This window comes from Triticum dicoccoides, chromosome 2A (assembly GCF_002162155.2).
Source record: "Triticum dicoccoides isolate Atlit2015 ecotype Zavitan chromosome 2A, WEW_v2.0, whole genome shotgun sequence".
NCBI classification, from domain to species: Eukaryota; Viridiplantae; Streptophyta; class Magnoliopsida; order Poales; family Poaceae; genus Triticum; species Triticum dicoccoides.
Genome location: NC_041382.1, coordinates 645,156,973 through 645,180,045, shown reverse-complemented (window position 1 = coordinate 645,180,045; position 23,073 = coordinate 645,156,973). Strand labels below are relative to the sequence as shown.

Here is a 23,073-nt window from a genome sequence, read left to right as displayed (position 1 = left end):
GTCGTAGTGGGTCTTCTGGTTTGAGTACCCTCGGCGAGGTGTGCGGGAGGAGCCAAGCAAGAGCTTTGAGCCTTGGGCTGGCGATGGCGATGCTTGCGAGTGTCGTGTCCCTCTTGGGGGACGCTGGTCTCCTCTTTTTGCCAACACTTAGGGTAAAAACCCTTGTCCGTTACGGCAGACGGTCTTTGCATCTTGACCCTTTTGGGGAATTCGCCGGTTAGTATGGGTACCTTTCGGTCACGGTAGCATGTTTGGGATGGTTGGGACCTCTAAGAAACAACGCCTTGGTTTCGACGGCTAGTGGTCTCGCCCGTGCCTTTCCTTTACACGTGACATATCCTCTCTTTGTCATTTCTATGTTGGTAGATTGACGCTCCTTGATCCGGAGCAAGAGGGCAGAGGGTATTCTTTGACAACAGTTCGATGGTGTTGGTGCGACAAAGTCCAATGATTTCTTCCGAGTGGCGTGTGTTCGCTCGTCGTGAGCGGTCTTGGTTGTGTCTTATGGTGGCCCGGCCTCTCATATGCTTTTTTTTTTGGCGGTGAGACGTCCAATAGTACCCTCGTGGTTATTGTTAACCTACTCGGTTTATTTTGCCGTGTTTTTCTTTGATTAATTTGTATGAGGATTTTCTCAACATCATGGTGTGACGTTTCTCTGCCTTCCTCCCCAACATCCTATATAACGAAATCTTCAACTCTCCATGAAGTCCAGCCGCGAAAACTCACGCGTACACACACACACACAGGCGCACAGCATCCAAGGGAGCCGGCGATCGAGATTCGAGAAGCCAGCATGGGCAGTGCTGAGGAGGAGGATCTACCGGCAACGGACATGCCGCGGGTGGTGGGCGTCCTCTCCGCGCTCCTGGAGCGCGTAACGGAGCGCAACGACACGGCAGCGGGGCCGGGAGCGCTGGAACCGGCGTCACGGTCGGCGTTCCGGGCGATGACGAAGCCCGGCATCTCGGTGCGCGCGTACATGGCGCGCATCGCGCGGTTCGCGGGCTGCAGCCCCGCGTGCTTCGTGGTGGGTTACATCTACCTCGACCGCCTCCTGCGCCGCCGCCGCGCCCTCGCCGTGGACTCCTACAGCGTGCACCGCCTCCTCATCACCACCGTGCTCTCCGCCGTCAAGTTCATGGATGACATGTGAGTTCTCGCCTTAACCTCACCCCCTGATCATGAGTATGACTGGCGCCTGTATGGTCGAGTTCCTAGTTTGTTTCAAAGTTATGTGTTCTTGAGGCCAGTTGGTCCTCAGTCTGCTAATGCCCACCTTACAGCAGAGAATTGGATCAGAAACAGGTGAAATTCTCTAGACCAGGCTACTATTTAGGATGACAAAAATAATTTTAGGAAAACTCAATTGGTGTGTAGGCACTGTTCTTATTCCCTTGAATCAAGATGTAGTGCACAGATAGCTTGATTCTCATATAAATTTTGTTCTTTTGTGCTCAAGCTGGGCAGCTTTATCCGCTTGATTTTTTAGGCCAAGCATTATCGCACTCGCAAACTCTTATCTGCTGCTTCTTTACGTGCTTGACAAAAGATCACTGTCAACCAGTTAATAGCTGGGGACCTTAATCAATCTAGCATGTCAAAACAACTTTGGGATTGCAAAGGGGCTGATTAGTCTGCTTCTCTGCCGTTCAAGTTGGTGCTAAACTAACTACTAATCGTGTCAGTGTCGCATGTTCTATAGAGCCACTGTAGACAATTTGTTGAGTTGTTCACAGAAGGCTCTGATGGGATAAGATCGACATCTAATTCCGGAATCCTGATCACGTAGGTTGCATTGGCAGAGAACATTCTTTAAGAAGCAGAACCCAACAACCCCTTCCCTAAATCCCAACAAGTACAGGCAATCGAAGGCTGCACCCACTATCAAAAGAAAATACTATTCCTATCGATTTGCATTTGGAGAATTCGTTATGTCATCTGCCCATGCCAGCACACCAAACACCAAGCAGAGTAGAGTATTATCTGCTCATGAGGTGATGTATGTGGTGTAGGCAAAATTATACCTGCAAACAAAGAGGCAATGGTGGCTCCATCCACTGCTCTTTCCATCCATGTCCCAAGCCAAAGATTTAAGATAGAGGCCCCCCTCCCTTTCAGCAACCTTTTCTCTCTTTTTGGAATTTAATTCACTGTCAAGTACTTGCCATATGATAGGACGGTGGCAACTTGGCCCTTGCTGATGGATGCACACTACCTGTTCCAACTCCCTCTTGCCAGGAGCATCCAGCCCTATCTGTCCTTTTCCTGGAATCATTACCCAATTGATGATTTGTTGCATATTTCTTCCTTGACAGAATCACTATGGTTATTCTTAGTTTGGACGATTTGACATTCTACAGATTTGACTGTTTTTAAGGTGGATTCTGAATAACTGATTTGGTGTGTGTGCCTCTTCGGCCAATTTGGTTTGCCCTGCACTGCACAAATGTTTGGTGGCCTACTGCCACTGCCATTCTTGATTTCTCAAAAAGAAAAAGACTTAACATGATTGGTCCATATGGTCTGAATCCTGATACAAGCACGTATATAACATGTTAACATATGGTGCCTTGCTGATATCCCAGATGCTACAACAACGCCTACTTCGCCAAGGTGGGCGGGATCAGCCTGCCGGAGATGAACTACCTCGAGGTGGACTTCCTCTTCGGCGTCGGCTTCGAGCTCAATGTGTCGCCAGAGACGTTCGGCCACTACTGTGCCATCCTCCAGTCCGAGATGCTCTGCCTGGAGCTGGAGCCGGAGCCCCTTCTTCCCCCTAATGCCGCCGCTCCAGGCAGCGCAATGCTTTGCTGCCTCTCTGAAGACGATGGCACTAGCGCCACCACCAGCAGTAGCAGCAGTACTCAGCAGCAGCAGCTGGCTGCGTAGGTGGTTAGAGGCGTATATATACAGTACACTGTGTGAGTGCGTACATGTACAGGGTCATGTTGCTCGTCCGAGCAGAGTACGCGAGCTTCCTCGGTGTGATGTGCTGCTCTTTGGTCCCTCTGGTATATAGCTTGTTTAGGTGACAGAGGTGGACACTGCAAGAGTGCAGACCGACTGTGAGGGAGTTGAATACAAGGTGTGTGATGTGCTCTAGTCCACAAGTGACGTGTATGTTGGATCATTTTTTTCTCTTTGCCACTACATGGGGTGGCATTTAGAATCTCTAGCCCTTCCTTCAAAAAGCTTTAACTCCTTAGAATTAGAAGAATTTCTAGCTCTTCCCCCAAAAAGCTTTATCTCTTTCAGATTTTTCTGTTTTAAGGAGTTAGACTCAGACCACGACCAACCATTTTCCTCCAAATTTTGAGAAGTTACACCTCAAAACACTCATTGTGCTCAAATTTGAGCAGCTCCCACCAATTCTGCTCAAATATTTATGGTTTTAGCCCCCACCCCCCCTCCCGCAAAAAAAAATTAAAAGGGTAATTTGATCTTTTGCCCTTAATTAATGAATTGTCTTGATTCAATCAGGTTGGCCTGCCGGACCATATGTTGGAGCTGAACAGCAACAATGCGATGCACAAATTCACCGATACGACAAATATGCACACTAAACAACCTCCTTCACATGTAGTGAACTTTGAGGGCAGCTTCCACCAACAAGTAAGTAGGGAAATAACACAAACAACATGCATATGTGACAAGATTTAACGTGGAAAAGCCTCCCCAACTTGAGGAGTAAACAACTATGGCTGTGGACCGACCAGTCCACAAACTTCACTTATGAGAATGGTAAGTACAAAGTCTTCTCTAGATCCTCCAGAGAGATTTGCAACACGCTAACCATGTTGCCAACCGGAAAGAGCAACAACAACCATAAGAGGCCAGATTTCAGCAAAGCAAAGTTTACACAGCTTCTGTCTCCTTCAGTGTTCTACAAACTGATCGTAAACCGCTGAACCAAATAGCACCAAATTTGGCAGACAAGTAGACACATGAGTTCCTGAGATCCTCTCAAAATTTTAGCTCAATCGGACACAGTTTGCCGACCCAAACTATTCGTCTCCCAAAACTACTCTGTTCTGAAACTACAGTAGTCCGAACTGACAAACCACACTCAAATCTGATGCTCCACTGACCCAATACTCAAGCCAGCTAACTAGATCGGAGTACACAAAGTAAGGAATTGCCTCACCAAGTTTGAGTTCAATCCAATCATGTTTGAGCCTCCAATCACCAGCTTGAACACTATCTAATCAGATGCGGCAAATCTGGACAGAACCTCCATATCTTCTTCTTCCTCTCTTTCACAGGTTGTGCGTTTTTTGTGTGTTCTCTCACTCTCATGAAAATAACAGCCACCACACAGCAGGGGCGGAGTGCTAGTGTTTTCTTCTCTACTCCCCTCACTAGGAAGCACTCACAACCATTGGATGAAACAAAGATCAACGGGTGGCATGTGTTGGACTTATGGGCTGATGTTGGGCTACCAAAACACCTCCATGTGGAGGAACATAGCCCATCAAACTCCCCTTCCCAGCATCATGGAGGGTCTCACGGGGATGCCGGAACATGTCAATGAGAAAGAAGAACAAAACCGGTACCGAGGAGACCGGTATAGTAAGCATGTGCATGACTCAAGAGGATACCGATATATCTCACCTCGTGTTTTTTAAAGTATTGCGAAGCAAAGACAATAACACATGATAACCAAGGGTTCAGTCGAATGTCATTCGTGTACTCATAGAGATCGGTATGGACGTCCACGGTTCCGCCGCCGGTCATTGAATGAAAGGGGTTTTGTTCATGTCTATGTTTTACCGAAACTACATGGTCACAGGCTTAATGTAATCCAGATCTATTGAGTGTTAGTAGGACAGGAGTAATGAGAAAGTATTTATAAAATAGTTTCATTAATATTCGAAATAGTTTCGAGAGGAACCGGAAGCGTTTGGGGTCATCGGAAGGGTTTTGGGGTTTACTAGGTAATACCGATAAATTATATATATATATATATATATATATATATATATAGGTGAAAATAGTTTCTGGTGATGTTAAATTGATATTAAGAGACTCTAAATATGATTAGGAGGTTTTGTATTTATTTAAATATCAACGGGTCTATAAAGGCCAAGTGGTTGAAAGCATAATGGACCACTTGGGCCCAATAGGAAGTAGCGCCCCCTTCCCACTTGGGGAGAGGAAGGGGGAGGCCGAATTGGAGGGGGAATCCCCCTCCTCTTGGCCGCCAAACGGGGGAAACCTTCCCCCTTGTGTGGCACCCCCTCCTCCCCCTCCAACCTATATATACTAGAGGTTTTGGCACTTTTGGATACACAGGTTTTGGAGCCTCCCCTAGTTCTCTGTTGGGGAACGTAGTAATTTCAGAAAAAATTCCTACGCACACGCAAGATCATGGTGATGCATAGCAACGAGAGGGGGGAGTATCGTCCACGTACCCTCGTAGACCGTAAGCGGAAGCATTATGAGAACGCGGTTGATGTAGTCGTACGTCTTCACGATCCGACCGATCTAAGTACCGAACGCACGGCACCTCCGAGTTCAACACACGTTCAGCTCGATGACGTCCCACGAACTCCGATCCAGGAGAGCTTTGTGGGAGAGTTCCATCAGCATGACGACGTGATGACGGTGATGATGTTGCTACCGACGTAGGGCTTCGCCTAAGCACTGCTACGATATGATCGAGGTGGATTATGGTGGAGGGGGGCACCGCACACGGCTTGGAACAATCAACTTGTGTGTCTTTAGGTGCCCCCCACCCGTATATAAAGGAGCAAGGGGGGAGGCCAGCCGGCCTTGGTGCACCCCAAGGAGAGGAGGAATCCTCCTCCTAGTAGGAGTAGGATTCATCCTTTCCTAGTCCTACTAGGAAGGGGGAAGGGGGAAGGAAAGAGAGGGAGAGGGAGAGGGAAAGAGGGGCCGCGCCCCCCTCCCCTGGTCCAATTCGGACTCCTCATGGGAGGGGGCGCGCCACCTCTTGGGCTGCTGCCCTCTCTCTCTCCTCAGGCCCACTAAGGCCCAATACTTCCCCGGGGGGTTCCGGTAACCCCTCCGGCACTCCGGTTTTCTCCGAAACCATTCAGAACACTTGCGGTGTCCGAACATAGCCGTCCAATATATCAATCTTTACGTCTCGACCATTTCGAGACTCCTCGTCATGTACGTGATCACATCCGGGACTCCGAACTACCTTCGGTACATAAAAACACATAAACTCATAATACCGATCGTCACCGAATTTTAAGCGTGCGGACCCTACAGGTTCGAGAACTATGTAGGCATGACCGAGACTCGTCTCCGGTCAATAACCAATAGCGAAACCTGGATGCTCATATTGGTTCCTACATATTCTACGAAGATCTTTATCGGTCAAACCGCATAACAACATACGTTGTTCCCTTTGTCATCGGTATGTTACTTGCCCGAGATTCGATTGTCGGTATCCTTATACCTAGTTCAATCTCATTACCGGCAAGTCTCTTTACTCATTCCGTAATGCATCATCCCGCAACTAACTCATTAGTCACAGTGCTTGCAAGGCTTATAGTGATGTGCATTATCGAGAGGGCCCAGAGATACCTCTTCAACAATTGGAGTGACAAATCCTAATCTCGATCTATGCCAACTCAACAAGTACCATCGGAGACACCTATAGAGCACCTTTATAATCACCCAGTTATAAAGGGTGTTGCATAATCTCATAGTCATAGGAACATGTATAAGTCATGAAGAAAGCAATAGCAACAAACTAAACGATCATCGTGCTAAGCTAATGGATGGGTCAAGTCAATCACATCATTCTCTAATGATGTGATCCCGTTAATCAAATGACAACTCATGTCTATGGTTAGGAAACATAACCATCATTGATTCAACGAGCTAGTCAACTAGAGGCAAACTAGTGACACTCTGTTTGTCTATGTATTCACACATGTACTAAGTTTTCGGTTAATACAATTCTAGCATGAATAATAAACATTTATCATGATATAAGGAAATATAAATAAAAACTTTATTATTGCCTCTAGGAAATATTTCCTTCAGTCTCCCACTTGCACTAAATGGTTACGACGAGCTCTTTGTCACCTCCATAAACGAGAAACATATCCTTAATCCTTTTCAGGTATTTTAGGATGTTCTTGACCGCTGTCCAGTGATCCACTTCTGGATTACTTTGGTACCTCCCTGCTAAACTAATAGCAAGGCACACATCAGGTCTGGTACACAGCATTGCATACATGATAGAGCCTATGGTTGAAGCATAGGGAACATCTTTCATTTTCTCTCTATCTTCTGCAGTGGTCGGGCATTGAGTGTGACTCAACTTCACACCTTCTAACAGAGGCAAGAACCCTTCCTTTGCTTGATCCATTTTGAACTTCTTCAAAACTTTATCAAGATATGTGCTTTGTGAAAGTCCAATTAAGCGTCTTGATCTATCTCTATAGATCTTGATGCCCAATATATAACCAGCTTCACCGAGGTCTTTCATTGAAAAACTCTTATTCAAGTATCCTTTTATGCTATCTAGAAATTCTATATCATTTCCAATCAGCAATATGTCATCCACATATAATATTAGAAATGCTACAGAGCTCCCACTCACTTTCTTGTAAATACAGGCTTCTCCAAAATTCTGTATAAAACCATATGCTTTGATCACACTATCAAAACGTTTATTCCAACTCCGAGATGCTTGCACCAGTCCATAGATGGATCGTTAGAGCTTGCACACTTTGTTAGCACCTTTTGGATCGATAAAACCTTCAGGTTGCATCATATACAACTCTTCTTCCAGAAATCCATTCAGGAATGCAGTCTTTACATCCATTTGCCAAATTTCATAATCATAAAATGCGGCAATTGCTAACATGATTCGGACGGACTTAAGCATTGCTACGGGTGAGAAAGTCTCATCGTAGTCAACTCCTCGAACTTGTCGGAAACCTTTCGCAACAAGTCGAGCTTTGTAGACAGTAACATTACCGTCAGCATCAGTCTTCTTTTTGAAGATCCATTTATTCTCGATGGCTTGCTGATTATCGGGCAAGTCAACCGAAATCCACACTTTGTTCTCAGACCTGGATCCCATCTCAGATTTCATGGCCTCAAGCCATTTTGTGGAATCTGGGCTCATCATAGTTCGTAGGTTCGTCATGGTCAAGTAACATGACTTCCAGAATAGGATTACCATACCACTCTGGTGCGGATCTTACTCTGGTTGACCTACGAGGTTCGGTACTAACTTGATCTGAAGTTACATGATCTTCATCATTAGCTTCCTCACTAATTGGTGTAGGAGTCATAGGAATAGATTTCTGTGATGAACTACTTTCCAATAAAGGAGCAGGTACAGTTACCTCATCAAGTTCTACTTTCCTCCCACTCACTTCTTTCGAGAGAAACTCCTTCTCTAGAAAGGATCCATTCTTAGCAACGAATGTCTTGCCTTCGGATCTATGATAGAAGGTGTACCCAACAGTCTCCTTTGGGTATCCTATGAAGACACATTTCTCCGATTTGGGTTCGAGCTTATCAGGTTGAAGCTTTTTCACATAAGCATCGCAGCCCCAAACTTTAAGAAACGGCAACTTTGGTTTCTTGCCAAACCATAGTTCATAAGGCGTCATCTCAACGGATTTAGATGGTGCCCTATTTAACGTGAATGCAGCCGTCTCTAAAGCACAACCCCAAAACGATAGCTATAAATCAGTAAGAGACATCATAGATCGCACCATATCTAGCAAAGTACGATTATGACATTCGGACACACCATTACACTGTGGTGTTCCGGGTGGCGGTGAGTTGCGAAACTATTTCGCATTGTTTCAAATTAATACCAAACTCGCAACTCAAATATTCTCCTCCACGATCAGATCGTAGAAACTTTATTTTTTTGTTACTATGATTTTCCACTTCACTCTGAAATTCTTTAAACTTTTCAAATGTTTCAGACTTATGTTTCATCAAGTAGATATACCCATATCTGCTCAAATCATCTGTGAAGGTGAGAAAATAATGATACCCGCCGTGAACCTCAATATTCATTGGACCACATACATCAGTATGTATGATTTCCAACAAATCTATTGATCGCTCCATAGTTCCGGAGAACGGCGTTTTAGTCATCTTGCCCATGAGGCATGGTTCACAAGCACCAAGTGATTCATAATCGAGTGATTCCAAAAGTCCATCGGAATGGAGTTTCTTCATGCGCTTTACACCAATATGACCTAAACGGCAGTGCCACAAATAAGTTGCACTATCATTATCAACTCTGCATCTTTTAGCTTCAATATTACGAATATGTGTATCACTACTATCGAGATTCATAAAAAATAGACCACTCTTCAAGGGTGCATGACCATAAAAGATATAACTCATATAAATAGAACAACCATTATTCTCAGATTTAAATGAATAACCATCTTGTATCAAACAAGATCCAGATATAATGTTCATGCTCAACGCTGGCACCAAATAACAATTATTTAGGTCTAAAACTAATCCCGAAGGTAGGTGTAGAGGTAGCGTGCCTACCGCGATCACATCGACTTTGGAACCATTTCCCACGCGCATCGTCACCTCATCATTAGCCAATCTTCGCTTAATCCGTAGCCCCTGTTTTGAGTTGCAAATATTAGCAACAGAACCAGTATCAAATATCCAGGTGCTACTGCAAGCATTAGTAAGGTACACATCAATAACATGTATATCACATATACATTTGTTCACCTTGCCATCCTTCTTATCCGCCAAATACTTGGGGCAGTTCCGCTTCCAGTGACCAGTCCCTTTGCAGTAGAAGCACTCAGTCTCAGGCTTAGGTCCATACTTGGGTTTCTTCACTTGAGCAGCAACTTGCTTGACGTTCTTCTTGAATTTCCCCTTCTTCCCTTTACCCTTTTTCTTGAAACTGGTGGTCTTGTTGACCATCAACACTTGATGCTCCTTCTTGATTTCTACCTCCGCAGCCTTTAGCATTGCGAAGAGCTTAGGAATCGTCTTATTCATCCCTTGCATATTATAGTTCATCACAAAGCTCTTGTAGCTTGGTGGCAGTGATTGAAGAACTCTGTCAATGACACTATCATCGGGAAGATTAACTCCCAGTTGAGTCAAGTGGTTGTGGTACCCAGACATTCTGAGTATATGTTCACTGACAGAACTATTCTCCTCCATCTTGCAGCTGCAGAACCTATTGGAGACTTCATATCTCTCAATCCAGGCATTTGCTTGAAATATTAACTTCATCTCCTGGAACATCTCATATGCTCCATGATGTTCAAAACGTTGTTGAAGTCCCGGTTCTAAGCCGTAAATCATGGCACACTGAACTATCGAGTAGTCATTAGCTTTGCTCTGCTAGACGTTCATAACATCTGGCATTGCTCCTGCAGCGGGTTTGGCACCTAGCGGTGCTTCTAGGACGTAATTCTTCTGTGCAGCAATGAGGATAATCCTCAAGTTACGGACCCAGTCCGCGTAATTGCTACCATCATCTTTCAACTTTGCTTTCTCAAGGAACGCATTAAAATTCAACAGAACAACATCATAGGCCATCTATCTACAACAACATAGACATGAAAAATACTATCAGGTACTAAGTTCATGATAAATTAAAGTTCAATTAATCATATTACTTAAGAACTCCACTTAGACAGACATCCCTCTAATCATCTAAGTGATCACGTGATCCATATCAACTAAACCATGTCCGGTCATCACGTGAGATGGAGTAGTTTTCAATGGTGAACATCACTATGTTGATCATATCTACTATATGATTCACGCTCGACCTTTCGGTCTCAGTGTTCCGAGGCCATATCTGCATATGCTAGGATTGTCAAGTTTAACCCGAGTATTCTGCGTGTGCAAAACTGGCTTGCACCCGTTGTATGTGAACGTAGAGCTTATCACACCCGATCATCACGTGGTGTCTCGGCACGATGAATTTTCGCAACGGTGCATACTCAGGGAGAACACTTATACCTTGAAATTTAGTGAGAGATCATCTTATAATGCTACCATAGTCTAAGAAAAATAAGATGCATAAAAGATAAACATCACATGCAATCAATATAAGTGACATGATATGGCCGTCATCATCTTGTGCTTGTGATCTCCATCTCCAAAGCACCGTCATGATCACCATCGTCACCGGCTTGACACCTTGATCTCCATCGAAGCATCGTTGTCGTCACACCAACTATTGCCTCCACGACTATCGCTACCGCTTAGTGATAAAGTAAAGCAATTACACGGCGATTGTATTTCATACAATAAAGCGACAACCATATGGCTCCTGCCAGTTGCCGATAATTGTGTTACAAAACATGATCATCTCATACAATAAAATTTAGCATCATGTCTTGACCATATCACATCACAACATGCCCTCCAAAACCAAGTTAGATGTCCTCTACTTTGCTGTTGCAAGTTTTATGTGGCTGCTACGGGCTGAGCAAGAACCGTTCTTACCTACGCATCAAAAACCACAATGCGGTATAGTGATTGCTTTTTGATCTTCAGAAAGAACCCTGCTCATTGAATCCGATTCAACTAAAGCTGGAGAAACAGACACCCACTAGCCACCTGTGTGAGAAGCATGTCGATAGAACCAGTCTCGTGTAAGCGTACGCGTAATGTCGGTCTGGGCCGCTTCATCCAACAATGCCGCTGAATCAAGAATCAACTAGTGACGACAAGCAATATGTATATACCCACGCTCACAACTCCTTTTTGTTCTACACGTGCAGATAACATCTATGCATAAACCTGGCTCTGATACCATTGTTGGGGAACGTAGTAATTTCAAAAAAAAATACTTTGCACACGGAAGATCATAGTGATGCATAGCAACGAGAGGGGAGAGTATCGTCCACGTACCCTCATAGACCGTAAGCGGAAGCATTATGAGAACGCGGTTGATGTAGTCATACGTCTTCCTGATCCGACCGATCCAAGTACCGAACGCACGGAACCTCTGAGTTCAGCACACGTTCAGCTCGATGACGTCCCACGAACTCCGATCCAGCAGAGCTTTGTTGGAGAGTTCTGTCAGCACGACGGCGTGATGACAGTGATGATGTTGCTACCGAGACAAGGCTTCGCCTAAGCACTGCTACGATATGATCGAGGTGGATTATGGTGGAGGGGGGCACCGCACACAGCTTGGAACAATCAACTTGTGTGTCTTTAGGTGCCCCCCGCCCCCGTATATAAAGGAGCAAGGGGGGAGGCCATCCGGCCTTGGTGCGCCCCAAGGAGAGGAGGAATCCTCCTCCTAGTAGGAGTAGGATTCATCCTTTCCTAGTCCTACTAGGAAGGGGAAGGGGGAAGGAAAGAGAGGGAGAGGGAGAGGGAGAGGGAAAGAGGGGCCGCGCCCCCTCCCCTAGTCCAATTCGGAATCCTCATGGGAGGGGGCGCGCCACCTCCTGGGCTGCTGCTCGCTCTCTCCCCTCAGGCCCACCTCATGGGGGGTTCCGGTAATCCCTCCGGCACTCCTGTTTTCTCTGAAACCATCCGGAACACTTCTGGTGTTCGAACATAGCCGTCCAATATATCAATCTTTATGTCTCGACCATTTCGAGACTCCTCGTCATGTCCATGATCACATCCGGGACTCCGAACTACCTTCGGTACATCAAAACACATAAACTCATAATATCGATCGTCACCGAACTTTATGTGTGCGAACCCTACGGGTTCAAGAACTATGTAGGCATGACCGAGACTCGTCTACGGTCAATAACCAATAGCGGAAACTGGATGCTCATATTGGTTCCTACATATTCTACGAAGATCTTTATCGGTCAAACCTCATAACAACATACGTTGTTCCCTTTGTCATCGGTATGTTACTTGCCCGAGATTCGATCGTCTATATCCTTATACCTAGTTCAATCTCGTTACCGGCAAGTCTCTTTACTCGTTCCGTAATGCATCATCCCGCAACTAACTCATTAGCCACAATGCTTGCAAGGCTTATAGTGATGTGCATTACCGAGAGGGCCCAGAGATACCTCTCCGACAATTGGAGTGACAAATCCTAATCTTGATCTATGCAAACTCAACAAGTACCATCGGATACACCTGTAGAGCACCTTTATAATCAGCCGGTTACATTGTGACGTTTGGTAGCACACAAAGTGTTCCTCCGGTACTCGGGACTTGCATAATCTCGTAGTCATAGGAACATGTATAAGTCATGAAGAAAGCAATAGCAACAAACTAAACGATCATCATGCTAAGCTAACGGATGGGTCAAGTCAATCACATCATTCTCTAATGATGTGATCACGTTAATCGAATGACAACTCATGTCTATGGTGAGGAAACATAACCATCATTGATTCAACGAGCTAGTCAAGTAGAGGCAAACTAGTGACACTCTGTTTGTCTATGTATTCACACATGTACTAAGTTTTCGGTTAATAAAATTCTAGCATGAATAATAAACATTTATCATGATATAAGGAAATATAAATAAAAACTTTATTATTGCCTCTAGGGCATATTTCCTTCATTCTCTAGTTCTAGTTCTAGTTGATCCAATTAGAACTAGATCTAGATCCTCTAACCGTCATAATTAGAAGGCAGTCTGGTTCTTGTTGGGGAATGTAGCATGCAATTTCAAAAAAAATCCTACGATCACGCAAGATCTATATAGGAGATGCATAGCAACGAGAGGGGAGATTGTGTCCACGTACCCTCGCAGACTGAAAGTGGGAGCGTTAGGTTAACGCGATTGATGTAGTCGAACGTCTTCGCGATCCAACCGATCAAGTACCGAACGTACGACACCTCCGAGTTCAGCACACGTTCAGCTCGATGACGTCCCTCGAACTCTTGATCCAGCAGAGGGTCGAGGGAGAGTTTCGTTAGCACGATGGTGATAACCCACAAATATAGGGGATCACAACAGTTTTCGAGGGTAGAGTATTCAACCCAAATTTATTGATTCGACACAAGGGGAGCCAAAGAATATTCTCAAGTATTAGGAGCTGACTTGTCAATTCAACCACACCTGGAAACTTAATATCTGCAGCAAAGTGTTTAGTAGCAAAGTAATATGATAGTAGTGGTAACGGTGGTAAAAGGTAAAGGTAGCAAAAGTAATATTTTTGGTGTTTTATAGTGATGATAACAATAGCAACAGTAAAGTAAATAAGCAAAGAACAATATATGGAAAGCTCGTAGGCAATGGATCGGTGATGGAGAATTATGCCAGATGTGGTTCATCATGTAACAGTCATAACCTTGGGTGACACAGAACTAGCTCCAGTTCATCAATGTAATGTAGGCATGTATTCCGAATATAGTCATACGTGCTTATGAAAAGAACTTGCATGACATCTTTTCTCCTACCCTCCCGTGGCAGCAGGGTCCTAGCGGAAACTAAGGGATATTAAGGCCTCCTTTTAATAGAGTACCAGAACAAAGCATTAACACATAGTGAATACATGAACTCCTCAAACTACGGTCATCACCGGTAAGTATCCCGATTATTGTCACTTCGGGGTTAACGGATCGTAACACATAATAGGTGACTATAGACTTGCAAGATAGGATCAAGAACTCTCATATATTGATGAAAACATAATAGGTTCAGATCTAAAATCATGGCACTCGGGCCCTAGTGACAAGCATTAAGCATAGCAAAGTCATAGCAACATCAATCTCGGAACATAGTGGATACTAGGGATCAAACCCTAACTAAACTAACTTGATTACATGATAAATCTCATCCAACCCATCACTGTCCAGCAAGCCTACGATGGAATTACTCACACACGGTGATGAGCATCATGAAATTGGTGATGGAGGATGGTTGATGATGACGGTGGCGACGGATTCCCCTCTCAGGAGCCCCGAACGGACTCCGGATCAGCCCTCTCGAGAGAGTTTAGGGCTTGGCAGCGGCTCCATATCGTAAAATGCAATGAATCCTTCTCCCTATTTTTTTATCTCGGAAAGTGAATATATGGAGTCAGGGTTGAGGTCGGTGGAGCATCAAGGGGCCCACGAGGCAGGGGGGCGTGCCCAGGGGTAGGGCGTCCCCCACCCTCGTGGACAGGTGGAGGCCCCCCTGATGTGGATCTTCCTTCCAGTATTTTTTATATATTTCAAAATAATTCTCTGTTGATTTTCAGGTCATTCCGAGAACTTTTATTTCTGCACAAAAATAACACCATGGCAATTCTGCTGAAAACAGCGTCAGTCCGGGTTAGTTCTATTCAAATCATGCAAGTTAGAGTCCAAAACAAGGTCAAAAGTGTTTGTAGAAGTAGATACGACGGAGACGTATCAACTCCCCCAAGATTAAACCTTTGCTTGTCCTCAACCAATTCAGTTGATAAACTGAAAGTGATAAAGAAAAACTTTTACAAACTATGTTTGCTCTTGTTGTTGTAAATATGTAAAGCCAGCATTCAAGTTTTCAGCAAAGATTATGAACTAACCATATTCACAATAACATTTAGGTCTCATATTTACTCATATCAATGGCATAATCGACTAGCGAGCAAGAATAATAAATCTTGGATGACAACACTTCCTCAAAACAATCATAATATGATATAACAGGATGGTATCTCGCTAGCCCTTTCTGAGACCGCAAAACATAAATGCAGAGCACCTTTAAAGATCAAGGACTGACTAGACATTGTAATTCATGGTAAAAGAGATCCAGTCAAGTCATACTCAATGTAAACTAACAGCGATGAATGCAAATGACAGTGCTGCTCTCCAACTGGTGCTTTTTAATAAGACGATGATGACTTAGCATAAAAGTAAATAGATAGGCCCTTCGTAGAGGGAAGCAGGGATTTGTAGAGGTGCCAGAGCTCGGTTTTTAAATAGATATGAATAATATTTTGAGCGGTATACTTTAATTGTCAACATAACAACCAAGAGATGGCGATATCTTCCATGCTACACACATTATAGACGGTTCCCAAACAGAATGGTAAAGTTTATACTCCCCCCTCCACCAACAAGCATCAATCCATGGCTTGCTCGAAACAACGAGTGCCTCCAACTAACAATAGTCATGGGGGAGTTTTGTTTGCAATTGTTTTGATTTGATTTGCATAAAGCATGGGACTAGGCATCCCGGTGACCAGCCATTTTCTCGTGAGTGAGGAGTGGAGTCCACTCCTCTTGAGAATAACCTGCCTAACATGGAAGATACGGACAGCCCTAGTTGATACATGAGCTATTCGAGCATACAAAACAGAATGTTTATTTGAAGGTTTAGAGTTTGGCACATACAAATTTACTTGGAATGGCAGGTAGATACCATATATAGGTAGGTATGGTGGACTCATATGGAATAACTTTGGGGTTTATGGAATTGGATGCACAAGCAGTATTCCCACTTAGTACAGGTGAAGGCTAGCAAAAGACTGGGAAGCGACCAGCTAGAGAGCGACAACAGTCATGAACATGCATTAAAATTAATCAACACCGAATGCAAGCATGAGTAGGATATAACGCACCATGAACATAAATATCGTAGAGGCTATGTTGATTTTGTTTCAACTACATGCGTGAACATGTGCCAAGTCAAGCCACTCGAATCGTTCAAAAGAGGATACCACCCTATCATACCACATCACAACCATTTTAATAGCATGTTGACACGCAAGGTAAACCATTATAATCTCCTAGCTAATTAAGCATGGCATAAGCAAATATAATCTCTATTTGCCATTGCAAACATGTTTATTCATAATAGGCTGAATCAGGAACGATGAACTAATCATATTTACAAAAACAAGAGAGGTTGAGTTCATACCAGCTTTTCTCATCTCAATAAGTTCATCATATAATCATACTTATTTCCTTTTACTTGCACGACCGAATAGTGTGGATAATAACAATAGTGCACGTGCATTGGACTAAGATGGAATCTGCAAGCATTCAATTCAAGAGAGAAGACAAGGTAATATGGGATCTTTGTTAGATCAACAATAATGCATATGAGAGCCACTTCAACATTTTAATTATGGTCTTCTCCTCTCGACCCCCAAAGAACAAGAAAAGAAATAAAACTATTTACACGGGAAAGCTCCCAACAAGCAAAAGAAGAACGAGAAATCTTTTTGGGTTTTCTTTTTAGTTACTACTACAAGCATGGAAAGTAAACTAATTAAAATCTACAACTAATTTCTTTGTTTTTCTTAAGGTTTATTAAACACACATGAAGAAAGCATAAAAAGGAAAATAAACTAGCGTGGATGATACAGTGAAAAAGTATGAGCACTGACAACTAGCAATGAGTGTGTGAACATGAATGTAATGTCGGCGAGAAATACGTACTCCCCCAAGCTTAGGCTTTTGGCCTAAGTTGGTCTATGGCCACGACTGGCCTGGCAGATATCAAAAGTTGTAACTGAGGTCGTACTAAGATGCAGCAGCTATTGCCTCATGAGCTGTCGCTTGGATACGGGTCATCTCTGTCCTCCTCTTATACTCGTTCGCCTCCTCCCTGGTTATAACATATCTCCCTTTTGCCTGAGAGTCAAAGAAAGCAGGAGCAGGGAGAGCGACGTGGTAGGTGCGTCGTCTGTCAAAGATTAGTCGATACTGGAGGAACTGATCGTTCCTCTCAACAACCTGATGACGAACCATGGCCTCATAATCTAAATAAACGGGAGGCAACTCAATATCATACTCACGTATGGGTATATCAGGAAAATTAGCTAGTCGGGTTGCATAAATTCCACCAAAGAAATCTCCATTAAATCTATTATTATGCAACCTACGTGCAACAATGGCTCCCAAGTTGTATTATTTATCTCCTAAAACAGCGCTTCTGAGAACGCTAAGATCAGGCACACACATGTGACATGCTTCATCCTTACCATTAATGCATCTACCTATAAAGAGAGCAAAATAATGTATAGCAGGAAAATGAATGCTCCCTATGGTAGCTTGTGTTATATCTCTAGATTCCCCCATAGTTATATTAGCAAGAAAATATCTAAATTCACATTTGCGAGGTTCATTAGGACTACCCCATTGTGGAAGTTTGCAAGCAGTATTAAAATCCTCTAAGTCCATAGTATAAGAATTTTCATAAAGATCAAATATGACAGTTTGAGAATTGCGTGATGATGAAAATTCAAACCTCCTCACAAAGGAATCAGTGAGATAGTGGTATTGGCGGCACTTATCTGCCTCGAAGCTCTCAAGATCGGCATTACGCACATACACGTTAAATTCTTCCTTCATTCCTACTCGATCCATAAAGTCCTCTGACGGCCATTCACAAGCCCGCACTTGAGCTTCCCTCGGTGGTTCCTCATCGGCATCGCGCATTGCGAGTCTGGATCCTTGCTTCCTTGAATGAGCACTTTGGTACATTTTCCTAAACATATTTCTTCCTCTGAAAAATTTCTGAAATTTTTAGTAACTTCAAAATAAAAGTGAACCAAAAACAATATTGATAGCAACTAGTCCTACAAGTGCCTAGAGGCAATATCATGCATCAAAACTACTTTTGACCACATAAATTTGACATGCAAGCTCAAGAACAGGGTCACCTAAGCAGCAAAAATATGCAATGAATAAAGCACTAGAACAAAAACTAATTGGACCATTGGAGGAGTCACATACCAAGGAACAATCCCCCAAAGCAGTTTTGTGAGAGGTGCTTTGAGCAAGGAGATCGAAAATGGCAGCAAATTGAGCTTGGACTCGGGTTTGAGCTGGTTAGTGATGTTTGTGGGAGGAAGAAGGAGTGTGTGGTAGCTAGAATATGTGGAGGGGAGCCATCGTGGGCCCACGAGGCAAGGGGCACGCCCTCCACCCTCGTGGCCAGGTGCTTGCTCCCCCTGCTGTATTCTCAGTGCCAGATATTCTCAAATATTCCAGAAAATCATATTTAAATTTCAGGGCATTCGGAGAACTTTTATTTTCGGGGTATTTTTTATTGCATGGATAATTCGAAAAACAGATAGAATATACTATTTTTGCTTTATTTCAACTAAATAACAGAAAGTAAAAAGAGGGTACAGAGAGTTGTGTTTTCTAAATTCATCCATCTCGTGCACATCAAAAGGAATCCACTAACAAGGTTGATCAGGTCTTGTTAACAAACTCATTCCGAATAACATGGAACTGGAGAATTTTCGAATAACACTAGGTTACCTCAACGGGGATATCCACATCCCCAACAATAAGAATATCATATTTCTTCTTGACAGTAGGAAGAGGAAATTCAAAACCTTCAAAATAATCGATGGAATTTTTCCAATAGAGTTAATACTGTGGACTTGAGGTTGTTTCCTTGGAAAGTGTACCGTATGCTCATTACCATTAACATGAAAAGTGACATTGCCTTTGGTGCAATCAATAATAGCCCCTGCAGTATTCAAAAAGGTTCTTCCAAGAATAATAGACATACTATCGTCCTCAGGAATATCAGGAATAACAAAGTCTGTTAAAATAGTAACGTTTGCAACCACAACAGGCACATCCTCACAAATACCGACATGTATAGCAGTTGATTTATTAGTATAACACCCACGATGCGGCTATATCTCCCACGTGTCGGAGCACGACTTAGAGGCATAACCGCATTGTAGGCATGTTGCAAGAGGGGTAATCTTTACACATCCCATGTACTGAATAAGAAAGAGGTACAAAGTTGGCTTACAATCGCCACTTCACACAATACATAAGAATAGCATTACATCATCCAGATACAATCAAGGTCCGACTACGGAACCAAAATAAAAGAAGACCACCCCTAATGCTAGATCCCCGATCGCCCCAACTGGGCTCCACTACTGATCAACTGAAACGAAACAACACAATGAATGAGATCTTCATCGAGCTCCTCCTTGAGCTCGGTTGCGTCACCTGCACGGTTTTCATCGGCACCTGCAACTGTTTGAAGTAATCTGTGAGTCACGGGGACTCAGCAATCTCACACCCTCGCGATCAAGACTATTTAAGCTTATGGGTAGGAAAGGTAGGGAGGTGGAGCTGCAGCGAGCACTAGCATATATGGTGGCTAACTTACGCAAATGAGAGCGAGAAGAGAAGGCAAAGCACGGCCGCAAACTAGAAGTGATCCTAAAACTACTTATGTTCAAACATAACTCCAACACCGTGTTCCCTTCCCGGACTCCACCGAGAAGAGACCATCACGGCTACACACGCGGTTGATGCATTTTAATTAATTTAAGTGTCAAGTTCTCTACAACCGGACATTAACAAATTCCCATCTGCCCATAACTGCGGGCACGGCTTTCGAAAGTTCAAAACCCTGCAGGGGTGTCCCAACTTAGCCCATCACAAGCTCTCACAGCCAACGAAGGATATTCCTTCTCCCAGGACGGCCCGATCAGACTCGGAATCCCGGTTACAAGACATTTTGACAATGGTAAAACAAGACTAGCAAAGCCGCCCGGATGTGCCGACAAATCCCGATAGGAGCTGCACATATCTCGTTCTCAGGGCACACCGGATGAGCCAGACGTCGGGTTGGCATAGACCCTGGTTGCCCAGGGGGCGCCAAACATCGCTCAGGTTGGACCAACACTTAGATAAGCAGTGGCCCGAGGGGTTAAAATAAAGATGACCCTTGAGTCTGCAGAACCCAAGGGAAAAATGCTAGGTGGCAAATGGTAAAACCAAGGTTGGGCCTTGCTGGAGGAGTTTTATTCAAGGCGAACTGTCAAGGGGTTCCCATTATAACCCAACCGCGTAAGGAACGCAAAATCAAGGAACGTAACACCCGTATGACAAAAACTAGGGCGACAAGAGTGGAACAAAACACCAGGCATAAGGCCGAGCCTTCCACCCTTTACCAAGTATATAGATGCATTAATTAAATAAGAGATATTGTGATATCCCAACAATAATCATGTTCCAACATGGAACAAACTTCAATCTTCACCTGCAACTAGCAACGCTATAAGAGGGGCTGAGCAAAGCGGTAACACAACCAAACAACGATTTGCTAGGACAAGGTGGGTTAGAGGCTTGACATGGCAATATGGGAGGCATGATATAGCAAGTGGTAGGTATCGCAACATAACAAAAGAGCGAGCAACTAGCAAGCAAAGATAGAAGTGCTTTCGAGGGTATGGTCATCGTGCCTGCAAAGTTCTCCGAGAAGACGAAGGCTTGATCCTCGTAAGCGTACTCAACGGGTCCTCTATCACGTGCTTGTCTTCCGACTCTACCCAAAGCAAGAACATGAGCAAAGGAAATGACAGTCAACCACGTGCAATGCGCAAGCAACATGATGCAAAACATGGCATGATATGTGGAATGCAATATGCAATGCATATGCGAGCTCCGGAAGGAAAAGATTGAACCAGGCCTCAACTTGGCAAACCAAGTGCGCCGCTAGAAAGATGAGTTGATTTCGGTCGAAATCGATATAAAGATCACCGGAATTGGATGCACGGTTTGCAAATGGCAAGCAAAACAATAATGACACAATTCTCCGATTAACAGCACGATGCCATCTAAAATGCCACAAGAAACTAAGCTACTGCACTCCAACATAGCAACAAAGCACATGGAAGTGATCTATTCAAGATGCTTGACAAAAGATGAACACTGAGCTACGGCTAAATCACACAAGAGCAGGTTCAAACAAGCATGGAAAAAGTGCAAAAGATAACAACATCACAGACTTAGTGAAAATAACAACATGTCAGGAGTTAACATCAGGAAGTAATGTTTAGAGAAAGATAACAACATGCTACAGGAACATATCATGGCAAAACAAGGCATGGCATGAATCTACTCAAAGCATATAACAAAATTCCCTTACTAACCATAAGCCAAAAAGGATTAGAAGATATGATGGCACCCATGTAAACATAGCAAGTTCCGTTAACAGATTCAGACTTAGCAGAAAACCGGACATGGCAAAAACAGAGTTACGTGGGCATGTTTGCGAGCTCGTTGCACTCACCACAAGGGATTGCATGATGAACTAAGCATACACCTAGCAATAAGACATGATGAAGTAGCTAAACATGGCAAGAACAATCTCATAGCATGTATGGATCAACTACAACAACCTTGACAAAATTGATTAACACGTAAACAATCTGCCAGGAACATTTTATAGAAAAAGTAGAGCAAGATTGAGTCATGCTAGGGCACTCCATAAATGCAAACAGGGACATGGGTGGATAGAGCACAACCATATCTCAAAATCATCCTTACTGAACATACTCAAAAGAAGCATGGATCACTCTATAGCAACATGAATACATGACATACAAATAACATCAGGGAAATGACTTAGAAGAATTCTAAGTCCCTGAAATCAGCAACATCACGAGAGCTAATTTGCATGCTTGTGCTAGTCACCACATTGATCACAAAAATACATGGCATACACCCCTGTAAAGATGGCATGGCATATAACAAAACACATGTAGGGCTCAAGTTCATAGGAGGCACACATTAAACATGGAAAAAATGACAAAAGCTCATAAACTGATTCTAAAAATGACAAAAGCTCATAAACTGATAAGAATCAGGAACTAACATTTTATAGCACCCTTGCAACAGCATTTGGGGCATCAAGATGGGCTCAAACAAACATGGTGCAATGGAACAAAATGAAGAGCACATCCAGACGAACAATTTGATATATCATGCACGTGAAACGGAGCTACGATGATGAAGTTATGACATGATGAAGGTAGCCACAAAATATTGGAAACTTCGGGGACTTAGAGAAATTTCGGGGGTCAACCTTCTGGATCTAGATCTGAGCGTGAATTTTGAGGATGACTGGAGTAGGGCTGCGCGGTTGCCGGAGAAGAAGAGGGAGGTCGCCGGCAACATCGAGGTCGCCGGATCCGGTTGCTCCTCGACCGGATCTGGCCGGAGGAGGGGAGCTCCAGCGAGCTCCTGCAGGGCGGCGCCGCACGGGGCTCGGAGCGCGTCGGTCCGGGGAAGGCGGCATCGGAACCGGCCAGGATGAGGCCGTGGAGGTCCGGCGGATCCCGCGGTGGAGGTGACCGCCGACGAGCTGCCATGGCGGGGCGGCGAGGTCGCGGGAAGACGATGCGGGCGCGGAGGTGGTGCAGGCGGCGGGGTGCGGGC

General features: G+C 44.1%; 1 protein-coding gene across 1 annotated transcript; it reads left to right on the top strand.

Moving 5' to 3' along the window:
- The first annotated feature begins 703 nt into the window (after window positions 1–703).
- On the top strand, window positions 704–3,143 carry LOC119355959 (cyclin-P4-1-like). Its single transcript, XM_037622860.1, has 2 exons — window positions 704–1,152; window positions 2,589–3,143. Exons 1-2 carry the CDS (start codon window positions 797–799, stop codon window positions 2,890–2,892), a joined length of 660 nt encoding a protein of 219 aa, XP_037478757.1. The 5' UTR covers window positions 704–796; the 3' UTR covers window positions 2,893–3,143.
- The last annotated feature ends 19,930 nt before the right edge of the window (window positions 3,144–23,073 follow it).

Coding starts and splice junctions, on each gene's coding strand:
- LOC119355959 (XM_037622860.1), top strand. CDS start 797: ATGGGCAGTGCTGAGGAGGAGGATCTACCGGCAACGGACATGCCGCGG. Junction 1,153..2,588: donor GTCAAGTTCATGGATGACAT/GTGAGTTCTCGC, acceptor CTGATATCCCAG/ATGCTACAACAACGCCTACT.